The sequence below is a fragment of the Dicentrarchus labrax genome, unplaced genomic scaffold (assembly GCF_905237075.1).
Source record: "Dicentrarchus labrax unplaced genomic scaffold, dlabrax2021, whole genome shotgun sequence".
Taxonomy (NCBI): Eukaryota; Metazoa; Chordata; class Actinopteri; family Moronidae; genus Dicentrarchus; species Dicentrarchus labrax.
The window spans coordinates 27,494,099-27,511,985 of NW_026136719.1; the positions used below are offsets into that span (position 1 = coordinate 27,494,099).

A 17,887-nucleotide genomic window follows, 5' to 3' on the forward strand; every position below is an offset into this window, starting at 1 on the left:
GTTTCCTGGCGTAGCTGAGATCTTCATCTCATATGATTCCGTTGTTGGAATTTTTGAGACAGTCTGGAGGATAATGTAGGTAGGAAAGTTGCTACGTGGAGTGGACTGGTATCATAATGGAGGCTCCCAGGGGCCGCAGGGCCCGTCACCCTCTCCTTATTGGGATGTGTGTTGGCACAGTCCCCCCCCGCTGGCAACCAGCAGGCTGGGGGCCCGGGGCAGGGGGAGGTGAAATGTCAAGAGCAAAATGCAAATTCATGCTGACAAGCGGTGCAGAAAACATGTTCTCTGCGACTCGGGGAACCTTGATATTTCACAAAGTCAAATGAACATGTCAGCCAACACTGCAGGGCAACTATTGGGTTATTTAAAGAGGAAGTTCAGAAACCAGGCCGGCGTTACGTCACAGGCAGCAGGGACTGTTTACGTGCAGCTCAGCGGACAAGGCTCGCCTTTGTTGTGGTTGTTATCCTCCTTCTCCAGCCTCCCTCTGTCTGTGAGCCATCGCCGACTCTCAAAGTGAGACACAATGAGGGTGGGCCGATAGATGGGACACATACTGGTTCACATTAGTCTGTCATTACATCACTGCTGTGCTCTCATCCGCCAGATCCACTGTCAGAACCGGTCCCTGTGTGTTGTCTGTCTCCAGCACCGAGTTCCCAAAAACACCATGTAGCTCCCAGCTCCAGTTATGATTAGCAGCAGGACAACTTCAAGACTGGAGGAGCAGATTCAACCTCAAACATTATTAATACAGGCTGCTGCTGTTCAATGCTGTTAAAATGGAGATCAGAGAGTGAGGACAATGGAACTTTCTTATTGTCACTCTACTGTGATAATGTGATTCTGAGTTTCTAAATGTGAGTCACTTGTTGTCAGCTCATGTCTCTTGCATCACCTTGAAAAGAAGCGTGGCTCTGTGCCTGGCAACGTCAGCCTGTAGGCCAGTCCACCATTTGGTCGAGGGTGAAATATCTTTCACACAAAATTGTATACAGACATTTTATTTATTTATATTAGTCTATTTGCTTCTGCACATTTAAGTGTTTCCTGTACAAACAGATAGCTAGGGAGGGACTTGTCGTTGATATTGATGGGTGGGTATCTTCCAGGCATTTTTGTCACTATGGTTTCACTGCAGCTCAGCAAGGAAACAGTCCATGAAAATACAAAGAGGGAATTTTGTACTAAAAAGACAATAATTGGGGCACCCTGGTATCTCAACTGGTACAGCTGGCACCCCATCTACCAAGGCTGAGACCTTGCTGCAGTCGGCAGGGGTTTAAGTCTGACCTGTGGCCCTTGGCTGAGTGTCATCCCCTCTCTCTCCCCCTTTCCTGTCTATCTTGAGCTGTCCTAACGAATAAAGGCAAAAAGCCACCAAACACAGAACAAGGACTGTGGACTTGTTCCCACTACGAAAAATGCTGTACACTGTACAGTACACATGGGTATGTGGATGTTGTTTGCAGATAGACCAGAAAAAGTTCTCACAGGAAGAAACCTTTCCTGTAAGGGGTTTAATTTAATATGTTTGTGCGGTACAGTATGTACCATTTGTAAAATACAATATTCATATTAAACATGAGTAAGCCATGCCTGCATTTAATTCATAGCTGAAGATCTGTTTCTTCAGCACAGGATGTCCCGATGACGCACTCCGACTCTGACGTCTGGGGTCATGCTCCCATTTGTCTTGAAGTCTGTGGATCGTCGCTGTGCTGATGAGCAGCTCTGTGTAAGAGGTCATGCCTCCTGCAGTCGGACATGAAAAACACACTGAGCTGTCGCTGCAACTGAGAATTAGAACATCCAAATGTGACGTTATGACGTCAACATTTACGTGGCATTCACAACTGACGCTGTATCAGAGTAAATAGAGCATGCAAGTAGAATATTCTCCATATGCTGCCTATGGCTAACGGGAGCAATTCAGGCTGCTTCAACCGCCAACGACAAGGGCCTGAATGCAGTGTCCCACACAAGGACAAAAAAAAAGTGGCACCCATGTCTGAAAGGCTAACAACCCTGTCTGTGTGAATGTCCCCAAATAGAAGCTAATTGCAACAGGGAACGGCAGTTTTCGGCTGTTCGGCAAAGTGGCAAGCCCAGACAGAAGAAGACATGTGACGCGACCAAGTGATGTGTCCATGTGAAGAGATCTCTGTCACTGAGCCTACGTGCACATTTGACACAGCCAGCCTCACGTTGGCCTGATAATGTCAATATCATTTCCCTCATCTCCTGTCAGCTCGCTCCTTGTCACTGAGACGGGCTGAAAATGGAGAACTCCCACACTCACTCAATGACAGTGCTGGAGCTGTACAAACAAAGCTCTCAGTGTCAGTAATTCAGGGGTATTCAGACTTTCTCCCCTGCAATCTTCTGCGTCACTGAAATGTTGAATAGTTTAACAAAAGCACTTATTCACTTTCTCGCCCAGAATTAGATGAGAAGATCAATATCCCTTTTGTTAGAGGTGGTATCGATCTTCTCGTCTAACTCTCAGCAAGCGAATGAGTGCTTTGCCAAAATGTTAAACTATTCCTTTAGTCCCAGCTTCTCTTTTTGAGATGGGGGATGAGATTTCACTGGTTCAGGTTCCAGAAAAAGCAAACAACGGATAAATTAACATAACTACTGTTGTTCCGAACTGAAAAAAAAAAACATTAAATGCTTTTATTCAGTCAAGTACCCAGCGTGGGTGTGAAAACAAGCAGTGGTTTAATGGATTCACATAGTGGCGTTAAAAGCCTGAGAACTCTGGGAAAGTGTCAAAACGAGTGCTGAGGTGCCCTTGATCAATTTTTGCAATCTCCAGTCGCTTCAGTGTAAGTGACTGGTTTTACTGGTTAGTTTCTAGATGGAAGTGGTCCACATGTGCAAATATAAATCAGAATCAGAATATAAATCTAACCACTAATGCCCAGTGATCCGGGCTGGAGACAGCACACAGATTGAGAGTGTGTCTTCCTGGTGAGTCATGTGGCTTCAAGAAATCTGCCATCTTGTAACCCAGCAACAGCATACGAAGCCAAGGCTGACGAGAAGTAAAAAAATAAATAAGACCTGTAACCCCCCCGACACCTCACACCACCTCACCCTCATTCTGTCACACATGTAAATCTGTCCGACCCAGCTCGACACACAGGAGAACAATGCACAAGCCAACTCCACAAAAACATGTGCAGCCCTCAGCACCTTCCTCGGGCTCGCCCCAAAAAATTGTATCACCTTAATCAGATTAATTCAGGGGCTAATTTGTTGCCGGTTGCCTGGCTGGCGTCAGTAGCACAGATCCATAACTTATCGAAAGCTGATTAACACGTCAATCCTCCTGCGTGTGCCTGCTAAGAACGAGGAGCTGTGTGGCTGTCAGGATTACTTAAGTGTGAACGGAAGACCAAGGCATCCAGACGGGAGAGCTCTGCATTAACTCTCACTCCTGTCATCACAAGCTCTCGTCATAGTGATACCTCAAGTTGGGCTTTACATTTTAAAATACATTGTTGTAATTCATCATATTTCATTAAACTAAAACAGTTTACTGTGTTGGGAATGTGAAAATGCAGGATAGGATATGGTGATATGCAGGCAGATGGTCTGGAGGTGGGAGGATCACAGGATTGTGTCTCTACAGTAGCTACTGTGCTTTGAGAAAACGTTCTTGAACAAGGCACTGAATGTTATTAAAAGGACGCTGCTGCTTCTGACCTTTGACCTTTTCAGTGGAATTTGCACATCTCCAAATGTAATGTCTGAGTATCTTCTTCCAAAACGCAATTTAATCTGAGATTAAAGCTCTGTGTTTCACATTGTCAGCTCTCTTGGGAACTCAGGTTACATGATGCCTCCCAGTGGTGACTTCTGGCAGTCAGGCGACATACAGAAATGTTCCCTCAATCTGTTAATGAGCTGTGCTTTTTGCCACTGAGCCAAAGAGACAAACTTGGGGGGGGCTCTGCAGCAGGCCTGTCTCGTGCGGCCGTAGCAGGATGGTAAAAGAGGAGCTGGCGTGATAGTTCCTGACAGCATCACAGTCTTGGCCATGAGCACAAACTGCCTTGCTTACATAACAGGCCCATTGTTACCGCCTGGTCACTGTCATTAAATTTCATGGGAATCACATTAAATTACACCCCAAACAGCGAGGAGGTTTGGTCAAAGCCAAAAAGAAGATGAGATTTAGGAGTTAAGAGTGGAAACAGAAGACACATGTTGACACAAATTCTGAGACGAAAGGATCGCAGTCTCATCCCACCACGTAAGTCACGACACTGGGGGCAAGCGGGCACTCTCCAACGAGCAGAGGCGGCACAATGAACCCAGCTTCTTGTTAACCGCTGGGAACTGCTCAGTTGACAGAACTCTAACACTCCTTCACAGTGCTGACACTTCACCACCTGTTCATAGCACTTCTGGTATCAAAAGGAGTCTCACAGGAAGATTATTTATAGCTGTACATCTGTGAAGAGATTGGGCTTTGAGACAGACACAAGACACACTTCTTTCATCGGTTCACAGTCATTTTGTCTTGTGAACCTCGTCACGCAGTGCTTAATAGTTAAATCAAAGAACAGTTTTCTCTTTTGAGTTTGTTTGATGTGATTCAAGGAGCCAGGGAGGTTAAAAATGAGTCAGCATTTACAAACAATACAGCAAAACCTGTTAATAGTAATATAAGAAAACAGAAAATAGTTGTGATGAAAAATTAAATAAAAAGTATTTTCCAGCCTATAAAAGCCCTCACATTTCTCTTGCAACACACTGATGACTGCAGACACTTAGAGAGGTACTGACATAAAAGTACCAAAAAACCGTTAAAAATAAGTGATATTAGTCATGTTGTGGTTTGAGTTTTGGCTTACAGTCTCACCCCTCTTTCTCAACCTTATTACTGTCCAAGTTCCCCTTGAACAAAGCCCTTAAAAGGATGAGTTCAGGTACTTCCAAATGTGGAATAAAAAGGCCATGTAATCTTTCCACTATGGACTATGAACAATGTGCATTTGTATGACCACACTCCATACCCTAACACTCTCTCTCACTCTCGTACACACTGATGTAATGATGCAGGTGTTTTCACGCTGTTCAGTTGGAATGATTTATTCATAATCATGATAGCATAATAAAACAATGAACATTGAAAGCACTGACAGTTGAACCCAAGGCCTCTCACACACAGCATGCACCACCCCGACCCCAGCGTTCACAGATACACTGAACATTCCTAACGCCAAGAGACTCCTGGCTTCTCAAAGTCCTCTTTTTTTTTTTAACTCTTCGTCCCAGTCAGTTTTTTCCCCTGTTCTTTTTTTTTTTTTAATCCTTTAAATATATTTTGATATAAAAACAAGCCCACGTATGATGAATCAACCATGTTTGTGAACTGCTTCTCCCCCTTCTCCTCCGGTTATTGTCCTGCCCCGCCCCACACCACCTCCCACTCCTCCGGGCAGTATTGGTTGGAGGACGAACATGATACTGGACCCTAAATCCTCTCTCTTCCTGTTCATGCTCTCTTCATGGACACTTGAAAAAAACCAAAAAAACAACAGTCTGATGGGGTGATGGTGGAGGTTAGGGGAGACAGCACTAAAAAAACGGTTTGATAACCTCCCTGAAAAAAAAACAAAAGCAATAAAAAAGATTCCTTAAAAAAAGTAATTAAAAAAAGAAACCACAACAGTCCAATCGAAAGTGCTGGAGTGAAGTCTGGAGCTCTGTAGACTGGAGGCACTTTGGCACAGAGCGAAGGCCCCACACCTGACACCACACCGAGAGGAGGGAGGGAGGGAGGGAGGGATAGGAGGAAGGATGGAATGACAGAGAGCTTGGCTGAATTCATGCAGAGCCACGCGGTGATACAGAGATCCAGGAATGATGGAGAGGTAAGGGGAAGAAGAAAGCACCTGACAAACGTGGAGGAAAAGGCCAGCCTCCCCTCCAGTTAATGCCATGTTCGGGAGAGGAGGAGGGGAGGAAAACAATAAGAAAGAAATGGGATCTTCAAGGTAGAGGAAGAAGAGAAACTTGGACCAAGAGAAAGGAGACAAAGAGAGAGGGTGAGCAGCGGCAGGTATAGAAGGAGGAAAGAGCAGTGGCCCATCGAGAGAGGAGGAGTCTGTCTGGCAAAAGCTATACAACACAAACAGGAAAACAGTCCTTGTATGGAAGCAGAGGGTGGCTGGCGGACGTCTGAGGTCAGGGGAGGGGGCACCGTATGGCAGTCCCACAGATCAACAAGCTGGGCAGGCAGGAGGAAGGTGCTGTGGTCCCTCCTCTTCTCCCCTTCCTCCTATTTTACAGCTGTGCTGGGCTGTCTCTTGCCCCCCCCCCTTCTCCCCCCTTCGCCCCTCGTGGGCCTCCTCTTCACAGGTAGAGCTCCTTGGCTCTGATATGCTGCAGCTTCTCCCTCAGCATGCGGAAGGAGGGCCGCACCGCTGAGTCCAGGGTCCAGCACTGCTTCATCAGGTCGTACACCACGGGCGGGCAGCCGTCTGGGGCGTCCATCTTGTATCCCTTCTCTACGCGGGGCACCACCTCTTTCAATGGCTGAGAGACAGAGACAGAGCAACGTTGATATGGATTGCATGATGTTGGTCGATATTCAGCCGATACAGCTGACAATGTGAGCCAACTGCAGTGATGTAAATGTAAGGAGTGGTGAGGGACGCAGAAATAACTGAATTCATACTGTACAGTGCATATTGGGTCACATTTTCATCACCTGCTCCAGCAGTCTGATGGCACAAATCTAATTATTTTGAGGTCAAGACATTCCACTAATGCTGTACAAAAATAATAAATAAATAAATACTGGTCCCAGCAATGAAGCCTGCCATCTGCTGGTACACCTTGAACCTTGGTGAGATTTACAGAAATCTGGTGATCGGGCACTTACAATTCTAGGGTAAGGCACGCGCCCAAAGGAGTAGATCTCCCAAAGTAGGATTCCATAACTCCAGACGTCCGACTTGGTGGAAAATCTCTGTTGGATAAAAAAGAAAAAAAGAGGGGGGGACAATTCACACATCAAAGAAAAGGTATGTAAAGAGCTTCCTCTGTCTTAACTGGGTCTCGGTCTGTTTGTTTTAGTGCTGTTTCAGGAGTTCAAGTGAGGACACATGAATAATATGACAATAACCACAACTCTATATAAGCCTATATTAAAAAAATTAAAATGCCAAATGTATTCTGCGAGTTGAAGTTTCTGGTAAGCATCTGCTCCAAGAAGTGTGTACATGCAGATTAAGACACGAAAATGGAGGAGAAGCATGCTGCCTCTTAGTTAAACGGCTGCTATCGAACAAAGCCCAAAGTCCTGAACTGGATTCCAGTGCATCTGAACTGGTTAACAAGTTCCAGGAGTATAAGATTGGATAAAAGCTGTCTGAGCTTTTCTATACAAAGCCTGGGCCTCATGCAGGAGGAGACCTCTGTAGAGATGTCGGCTCCTGGTAGAAAACTCCTGAACGATGAACACTGAAGGAATTCTAATTTGGGGAAGCTGACTGCAATGACGGCTATGGTGGTGGAGATGACAACTTCCATGATCCCACGCTACTTTACAACATTATCAAACTTTGTTTTTTTTTTATGCGGGAGACCCCCTAGCTGCAGAAATGATATACCGTACGTTTCAGAGATAGGGTTTCATTTGCCAATTTTTTCGTACTTAGAATTTTCTCAATGAATGAAATTCCTGAGTTGTCCAGACCTGTCGAGTCTGCCAGGGGATGGATAACACTTGTTTGGACTTCAGAATCAAAACGCATTAATCTGAATGAATTTATAGTTTAAATATGATAATGAAAACAACTAATAAATGAAATGTCACCAGCATCACAGCTGTTTTTTCTTGAGTTGAGTATGCTAATGATGAAATCTCATAAATGTGCACCTACTGCACTTATGGACACATGGCTTTTATTATCAAGCGGAAACATTTACAACATGTTTGTGCAGTTAACAGCTTGGTGAAGCCCAACGTTTGGGTTTTCTTGATTAATGTGATATCAGAGCAGTCAAACAGGTGAAAACAAATGCCAAGAACACATCAGCCCAGGTGTGTGAGCACCTCGTCTTCCCCTCTCACCTTCTCTCTTAGTGCTTCGGGGGAGGTCCATTTGACAGGCAGCTTGGCAGTGTCCTGTATGGAGGAGGCCTCCTTGGTGAGGCCGAAGTCGCTGACCTTGGCGATGTTGTCGTCGGACACCAGCACGTTACGAGCTGCCAGGTCTCTGTGGACGAAGTTGTTGGCCTCCAGGTACTCCATGGCTTCACACACATCACTGGGTGACACAGTGAGACAGGAGAGAGGACGAGTGAGGACTGGTTGATTAAAGTAATGACAACCTACAGGTGTGCTAAAAGAATGAATGCAAAAATGATGGCGAAGATAGCAGAGAAAACACACAGGCTACATGAGAAAATACTACACAATACATTACACAAACACACAATATATTTCCTCCTCTACTTTCTTTATGTTCATGCAGTTAAACTCTAATCCCCGGCACTCTAACAAGTTCATTGAATCATGAAATAAGTACTTGCGAATGCATGTGTATTTATGCCTGCTGATCTGAGTGTTCACACTTATGTAATGGTTGCACTCTTTTCAAGTTGTGATGGGTTACAGCATCAGCTAAATGACTCTTAAATTCAAAAATAAATAAAAGGCACTTGACTTGTAGATAAAGAAGCCATTTATCAAGGCAAACAACCTGCAGGATGGTTGCTTGTGTAAACAAATGGTTCTTTTGTGTTCCCAGTCAAGTGCGTGATACAGTTCTTTTGAAATTCTCTTCAGATGCTGACAACTAAAGAGCAGCAGTTTAGCTCTAGACCCTGAGCTGCACTGATTAAACATTTGTCTTTTTTTTACAGATGTAATAAGTACTTGAACAGAGATGAAGAGGACTCACAGTGAGAACTTGAGTAAGCAGTCTCCACCGAGCACGGTCCGTCCTCGAGAGCGCAGGTAGTCCACTAGACTGCCCTGTGTGACACAGTTCAGATTATTATTAACACATGTGGAAGACCGGGAGAATTTTTAGTATGGGGCCACACTATGTTAGAAATATGTTTTTACAGCAATCAATTTACAAATTCAAACTTTGTGATGGTTCCAAACAGGACTGAGTGACAGTTTTGTCATCCAAATATCATGTCTTTTCTATATAATTTGTTATTAATTATTTTTAATAAGTTATTTAGGCAATAAATGATACTATATATATATATATATATATATATATATATATATATATATATATATATATATATATTTATTAGCTTGATTAGTAGTAATTTCTTCTTTATATGATAATAAAAGGAGTAGTTCCACATCTTTTGGAAATAGGCTTAGTTGCTTTCTGGCACAGACTTAGATGAGAACACTGATATCACTGAAGTACAGTAAAGTAAATATGAAGCTACCGCCAGCAGTTCATTAGCTTAGCTTAGCATAAAGACTGGAAACTGATGGAAACATCTAGTTTGGCTCTGTCGAATTATGACAGAAATTCACCTACCAGTATCTCTAATGCTCACAAATGAACTTGTTGTATATAATTTGTTTTATCCATACGTTATGTACCAATATGCCAGACTATTTCCTTTTAGTGAGAAGTTGCCAGCCGAGGCAAAATAAGACTGTAGGAAGCCTAGGAACAGTCCAGTTAATATTCCCCAATAAAATGGCTTTGGTTTTTGTGCAGATTAAAACAAAATGCAATGTTTTAAACTATGTCACTACAACTATAACACTGTTCCCACAGGTTAACAAACAAACAATAGTTTTCCATGAGAGGAGACTGAAGAAAACTTGTGTGACAGACCTTAGCCATGTACTCTGTGACAATGTAGAGACTGCCCCTCTCCTCGACAATTACCCCTAGCAACTGCACCAGGTTGTTGTGCCTCAGTTGCCTGTACAAAACAGAACAGAAACATGTTAGCATGCTGGAAAATATCAAGGTGTCTTCTGTGTGTCTTTTTCTTAAAAGAGCTAATGGAAAATAATATAGTATATTTTAAAGGTAGCATGAAGGACAGAGCAATAGTTGGAGGATCTTACGTCATGACTGAGGCCTCTGCGATGAAAGCCTGCGCTGTGGCGTCATTTTTGATACACTTGACCGCCACCTTGGTCCCTCTGTAGTCTCCTACCATCACATCTGACAATGACACAGACAAGGTGAAGTTTTAGTACAATACTCAAAGCCACCATGGTCTCTGTTGGCTCTGATCTATGAAGTTAAATGATGCAGAGATCCTTGTGGAATCAATTCCTCACCTCCAAACTCCCCTTTGCCAATGGTCTGCAGGAGTTTCAGCTCTTTCCTGTTCAAGGCCCAGCCGCCTGCCAAGAGAAGACAGAGAACACTTAGCAGACTTCACAGTCGACCACAACCATGCTGTAAGTTTAATAACATTATTGTAAATCCCCCAGAGAAAAGGGTTATAAAAGATATAATGTTATCACACAACACATTTATATGAAATTGAGGGTAAATTATTGACATTAAAGAAACAGAACTACTTAACTATTTAGAAAAAGTTTCACATATATCTTTTGGTCAGAGTTATACTTTCGGGATGATGTATCTCTCATTTGGGAGGAGCAGTGTTCATTTATTTCAAACATTTAGCTCTCCCAGTTTTCTGGTGTAAGAATTAGCCGGGTCAGATGGGTACATGAAGAGAGGCAGAGGTGGAGGAAGACTCAGATTGACCTTGAGAACTGGTGAAGCCCAGCACTCGTCCCCAGACACAAAGATTAATTACCCTCTGTTGATTAATGCTATTAGTACTAAGATGATAGAAGACTCTTTAATAGGATGCAGGCCTTGTCTGCATACTGTGCATGTGCCACAGACTTTACGCCTGTGAGGTTTAAGTGACAGTATATATAAACAAGTACAATAATGTCCCAGTGTGCTTTGGTGCCAGTGTCCCTGTAGAGCAGTGTAATGAGCTTGGTGTGTCCTTACTCCTGGAGAACTCGTCTTGCGCTGCCACTGTTCCCTCCATCAACTTGGGTTTAATCAGCCTGGTGCAAAGGCCATCGGCATCTTTGGTGTAATGCTGGGGACAGAGTTAAGAGGATTAAATGCATTTTCAAAACATAAAGACAAAAGTCAACATGTTTAAGTGTTGGAAAAATAAGAGATATAGAATACTATAAGATCCAGGTTGTCATTTTGTAAGGGGTTTCATCTTTAAAAAGTTCCAGTTTTTAAAAAACCTGCAGTGTATCCTGTAATAGTTCTTCTTCGTTCTGCCATCTTACTATCTGACTGATGTTCATAGATTAAATTGGAAGGTTGAGTCTGTATACAAGCTTTTGATTTGTAAAACAAAAGGCTGCTGTTTCCCACTCTACAGAAGAACAGGAAGGTAATGAGGAAAAGAAGATTCAGGCTATGTTGGAAGACTTGATGTGAGGGGGCTCCATCTATTTAACATGTACGGGATAGCAGTGGTGTTTGCCTTCACCAAACAGAAAAAGCATGAGGGTACTTTCATCAACATGCATCATTGAGAAAGAGAATCAGAATCATAAACAGGATCTCTGCCTCATTTCCATCTGATACAGATTGTTTAGAGAAAACTAATTTTACACACACACACACACACACACACACACACACACACACACACACACACACACACACACACACACACACACACACACACACACACAACCATGAATAAAATCAACCCAATTCACTGAGATGACTGGATCAGTCGGTTGAAATGAGTAAACCTCTGCTGGAGATTGACAGTACGTGTATGGCATCTGATTAGGGCTCCAGAGTAGATCCTATGCTGGGAGGTGTGAAGGTCTGGAGCATTTATTGTGGGAACCAGCAGCAGAGGAGGAGTGTGTGGGTGTGAGAGAGGTCAATGCGTTTGACCTTTCACCCCCAGAAGCACAGCAAACCAAACAAACCCCAAACCCATACACACACACACACACACACACACACACACACACACACACGTATATATATATATATATATATATATATATATATATATATATATATTTGCCAATCATTAAGAAATCAGTTTAAACATTTGTATCAATGCACACTGTAAATGTCCCTTTTTGGTGATATTCTGTTACGTCATCTTAATTAACTCCAAATTTGAGAGACAGAAAAAACGTGAAAATGTGAATCAGTGTCTTCCTAACAGAAAGCTGATGTCATCAAACATCAAACCTCTGTGTGACCACCAAACTAATAAAACAGCAAAAGAAGCAGCTACCCCCCCACAACAAAACCATTGTTATACAACTGCGGCATGGCAAACTGACCACACAGTGCAAGTTACCAAAACAACCACCAGGGGGCAGCATGGTGGAGCATGGTCAGCTCCACTACATGATATTCAGCTGACACTTCCATATGCCAAACAACTACACCACCCTCTATTCATACATGTAAATACAGAACCACACACAATAACCTTGAGCTATATCCTCTGTTATTATGTGCAGTGTTTTCTATATCAGCATTTAAAATGAACAGTAAAGACAACTTGAATGAATGTTGCATAATTAGTACCGCTTGTTTAATGCATTTTTAGTACACAATGGTACTAGACATATCAAGATCTCGCCCATATGTAATTAACACAGAAGGGTGTAATCACAGAGTAAAAATACAAAAAGGGCACTGTAGCTGAAAATGCTTCCACCGTGCTGCTACACCATTGTAAATACCATATGGAGCAATCTTTGTTTCACTGCATACATGTGACTGACAGGCATAGATCACTGTGGATGTAGTGACTGGCAGAAGGAGGCCTTTGGCTGTTTGGGTATACACACTATATGCATAAATATATATACTATATGTGTGTATGTAGATCTGTGACAGGCCAATAAGACCAGGAGAACAGTGAGCAAGCCGGAAAAACACACAAGAATCCAAGGAATCCTCTCACAGGCTATTATAGAGAGAGAGAGGGAAGACGCAGGGGAATGGATAAAGATATAGAGATATTGGGAGAGAGAGAGACAGAGAGAGATGTAGGGAGGGGAAGCAAAGTAAGAGGTTGAGATGGATAACAAAGAGAGGAGGAAAGAAAGCAATATGCCAGGTATACATGAGGGAACACAAAGAGAGAAACAAAAGGGAGGGAGGGAGGTGGAGAAAGGAAGTGGAGGCAGAACCAAGCCTGGAGGGTGTGAACGAGAGAAAGAGAGAGACTGAGTGAGAAGGACAGAGAGATAGAGATTGTGGGTGGCTGATAACTAGAATACACCAGGGATGTAGATGGTTTCGGTGCCAGCTGGCACATTCCTGTCGTCCACTTCCAACGCCCCGCGAGGCAGAGAGATGAGGTCCAATTAAAAGTGTGATAGCCGCCAATCCAGCTCTTCTCTTTATCTGAGAGGATGAAAGGCTGCCACCCCCCCTCCCTCCCTCCCTCTGCCATCATGTCTCCTGTCTTCGCCTCTCCACACTCTGTCCTTCCTCTGAACTGGCTTTCAGATAACAGGCAGGGAGTAAAGGATCAGACAGCTTTTTGAAGAATGTGAACATATACTTGAGCCTGATTTTTTTGACGGAAACCCCCTGGGGACACTGTATGTGTGTGGGTCTTATGTTTACAGAGTTATGTAACTGTACTGCTATATTACCACAGTGCAACTGAATTTTACTAATCATAAAATATAAAAGTAAAGTACTGGATTCTAAATCTCAACCATAACATCCTGGATATAGAAATCAAATTTAAATATGGATGATTTTTATTCCCAACTTCACACAGACTTATATATCCTTGTATTTTCTTTCAGTCAAAATTACAACTGATAACAAAAGCTTATGGGTGTACTGCAAAATAATCAGAAAGGCCTTAAATATAACAGACTTTGATTGCTTCACTACGCTGTCTGATTGACAGTGAGTGGTGACTGAAGAGGCAATTTTGAATACATAAACATTACTGGAAACAAAGTGAGAAATAATACAAAGTTGATGAAATAACCCACCTGTTTTTATACCTTTAACTTTTTGGGGAGGTATCTATAGATAAGTTTGCTGTGAAAACCACATTTTTGTCACAATAGAATTCTGGAACATTCAATACAGCCTTCTCGGCCAACAACTAATGATTATTTACTAAGGATTAATTACTGATGGTCCTGCAGTTTATTTTGAATTACTGATGAATCTCTAGATCATTTGCTTGATTAATCCTTTTGTCTATGGGATGTCAAAAAATATGTAAAAATGCTCATTACAACTTCCCATGATGTCTTCAAATTGCATGTTTTGTCCAATCATGTTTGTTTTACACTATCGCATGAGATGAAAAAGAGCAGAAAGCCCTTAAAATTAAGAAGCAATACATGAAAATATTTAGCATTTTTGTATGAAAAATGACTGAAAGTATTCATAAATGATCAAAATAGTTGCAGATGTTTTTGTTGGCAAATGACTTCTGATTCAATGAATTGACTAACTAGCTCTACAGTCTTCCTGGAGAAACACTTTTTGTTTTTTTCGGCATTTTGCTTTATTGGACAGGACAGTCAAGAGAGAGGCGGTGACATTGACAGTGTGATACCCGGGTGCCAAATGGAATCCATATTCTAACCCACATTTTCTGCCACAGCAGCTGTTTTAGGGCAGAAAGTATTACTAGCAGCTCGCCCTACATCTCACTGACATTCAGGAGAGAGGAAGCATCATCTGCAACAAAATGAAACATGGGTGACATTAAGGACAGAAGGTCAGCATGTGGTTTCATTTTCTTACAAACAACTGTGACCTTTCAGTTCTCACTATGTTTAAGTTTAAAGAGACGCCAACCAATTGGCACTGATAATGAGACAATTATCCTTTTCATCTGCCTGACTGAAAGCCAAGGGTGTTATGGGTACCATGGTAGCAGCTATGTTCTCTGTTGTCCCTCACCTCAACCAGCTGCATGAGGTTCTCAAAGTACTCCTCCTCGTCAATAGTGAGCTTGCCGTTGTGGTAGATGATGCGGTAGTGCTCCACCTTGCCGTCGCAGCTGACGCACAGGGTGTAATCGCCGGGATAGTTGGTGCTCTCCCTCACCAGGAACAAGCCCGTCTCCGGAGGATAGAGGAGCCGCTCAGCCTGCTCCCGAGTTATCTTCCCATGGAACCAGCTACATGGAGCGAAGAAAAGATGGGGGAGGGAAAGGGAGAAAAGAGCAAAACAATGGAGAGAAAGAGAGGGAAGAAAACTGGTTAGGGGATTCAAAAACTGACCTGTACGGTTTGTATGCCCACACACAGACAAACACGTAGATGCACACAAACAAGTTGCAGCGACAAACGTACACCAGTAAGAGACAACAAGTCTGACAGAAAGTACAGAAATACAATGATGTGCCTCTTCTTGTTCTTGTGGAAAACAACTGAAATCCTCATCTGCTCCGTGTCGGTGCCAACAGCATCAGATAGGCCTAAATCTTTATACCGTCCCAACAACAGATCACACAGGCTTTCATTTTCTGGACACTCATTTTTCTCATGTGCAACTTCAACCACACAGAAGGATCCACTTGCACGTATCACAGCCCACAACCTTCCTCTGAAATGAGAAGTGAAAAAGATGAGCGTGGCAGTAATGGGAAGCCGGTAACAGCACTTCCAGCCTGTTCAGCTTGAGTGGTGCAGGGGTGGGCCCACCTCGACTACAGGAGTCAGTGAGAAAGTACCTGAGCCCAAACAACAGGAAACACGGTGCATACACACACACACAGACACACACGCATGAAGAAGAAGTCGGAAACTGACCCGCAGGCACTGCAATAACAGGAAAGTGCAAAAACTACTCAGATGATGTGGTGGGTGGGACTGAACCAAGACATCCACTCCTGACTGAGGTTGGGAACAACAAGAGCTGGACTGACTATTTGACACACACTAGAGAAAAAAAAATAATAAATCAACTCCGGCCTCTGCTAAGCTAAAAAGCTGTTCAGAGATCTGCTGGTTGCTCTGCGAACAAATAAAGCTCTTGCTTCCTTATGTAGAACCAAGCTGTATAGCCCTGCTCCCCCCTCACCATATGGCCTGGTGGACACATCTATAGGATACTAATGGATGGATTAGACAGCTGCATTACAGTTTGTGTTTGCATTAATATCCTGGTTTTGATCATATTCAGAATATGGCTTGTAGATGAAACATATAGAAAACTGGTTATTCATATCACTGTTTACATGATCATAACGTATCCAAGTTTAAAGGTTTGTGTTCAGGTCTCCTGATTCCTTCACATCTCAGCCTATTATTTTTGTACTAACTGAGTTACCTCAACAACTGAGAACAAACAGCTTGGTTTCTGGCTGTCTGATCCGCATTTATTCTTCTGCTGGATTTGGCTTCTCCATCTGATCATAAGCGATGGAAAACAAGAGCAACAACACACTTCATGATCATGATTTCATGCATTGCCACATCAGTCTTGCCCTTCCAGCGTTTTGATCATTACATCATTTACCATCAGAGGTTTTGTAATACTGACTAACTACTATGTAACTTGAGTTGAGGACGCACCTGCATACATGGCAGATAATTGACAGACACCTGGATGTGATGATGGCACTCACTGACACATCTAGTCTTTACAAATCTCTTCTTTGCCAACACAAATATTTCTCAGAGTTGTGTTTCTGTATTAAACTGAAAATGAATTATCTCTGATCCACAAATGTAAAGTGTAGTGCATCTCATTGTAAGGATTCAGAAATTTGATACCACTTCTCTTCTGCCTCTGCAGACCTGTGACCCTGAGGTCAAACACACTACGATCCCCAGCACCGTACCCCATTGATTTATGTCACTCCTTGTGTGAAAGGTCATTTTAGCCGCAAATAGTAGCAGCCTGCAGGGTCCCTCTATCCATCTTGACTGGTGAATGGGTGGTAATCAACAGCTATAATTGATTTCGCCCCTTTTCCAGGGGCTGCCTCCGTCACTCCTACCTGCTCCTCCTCCTCTTCGTACTCAGCCTCAGCAGAGGCCCTCGTGGCAAAGCAGCTTAATACGGGTTGAGTTGATTAGATCAGTGCAGGCAGCTTCTCCGATGGACAGCAGCTCCTTAACTCCCACTAATCCAAGAGCAGGCGCCAAGCGTGGACGGCCCAGAGACACACATAGCACTTGGTGGACACACACTAGCTGTTCTGTCCATGGCAATTAACGGCAGTTTTCGTACATTACATCATACTGAAACAAAAAATAAAAGCACAAAAATGCAGTAAACAACTTCCAACAAGGGAGGGAGGAAGTAGGGCAGCTGGGTTGAACACGCCAGCTTTCTTTAAGGGGGGTGCTGTTATGACTGGCAGATGTCTACCACATGGGGGCAGCAGAGAGGGCAAGCTGTTATATGCCAGTGAGGGAGGCGAGGACTGTATCTACTGTTGAGTATCAATCGGTCCGGGTGAGTAAGGGGACATAAGACCACAGCTGAACCCTTATGTAACCCATAGGAGAGGGAGAGGTCTTCACTGAGACATCTGTTACTCATTCACACAAAAAAAATCAACAAGTCCCCATGGCTTACAGCTAATGACTCCAGAGGAATGACTTCTGATGACTTGGGTGTTTTGAAAAAAAAAAGTTAACTATGCCGTGATCTCAAAGGCAGCAGTAAAGACATGAGGTCAGAAAGCGTAACCATGCAAAATATTTAGGACTCTAAATCCTTAAAGGGAAATCAAAATTGTGATGAGAATTTGGTAACTAGCAACTAAATGATTAATCAATATAACCATCTGTAAGTTAAGTTAAATGTAATTAGAGCAACAACAAAGTGTAAGCTACCATTGGAGTTCAGACATTCATGCTGTTGTTGTAAGCAAAGCCCTCACA

General features: G+C 43.1%; 1 protein-coding gene across 1 annotated transcript in view; it reads right to left on the reverse strand.

Annotated features, from left to right (window-relative positions):
• Nucleotides 1-5,093: 5,093 nt before the first annotated feature.
• Nucleotides 5,094-17,887, reverse strand: part of LOC127351478 (tyrosine-protein kinase CSK) — a 42,146-nt gene continuing 29,352 nt past the window's right edge. The window contains exons 5-13 of the mRNA XM_051379030.1: nt 14,949-15,168; nt 11,004-11,097; nt 10,307-10,372; nt 10,088-10,187; nt 9,849-9,939; nt 8,934-9,007; nt 8,102-8,297; nt 6,908-6,994; nt 5,094-6,558 (exon numbers count right to left, since the gene is read on the reverse strand). Of these exons, the coding sequence (XP_051234990.1) occupies nt 6,376-6,558; nt 6,908-6,994; nt 8,102-8,297; nt 8,934-9,007; nt 9,849-9,939; nt 10,088-10,187; nt 10,307-10,372; nt 11,004-11,097; nt 14,949-15,168 (1,111 nt within the window). The 3' untranslated portion in view covers nt 5,094-6,375. The remainder of the gene's footprint in view (nt 6,559-6,907; nt 6,995-8,101; nt 8,298-8,933; nt 9,008-9,848; nt 9,940-10,087; nt 10,188-10,306; nt 10,373-11,003; nt 11,098-14,948; nt 15,169-17,887) is intronic.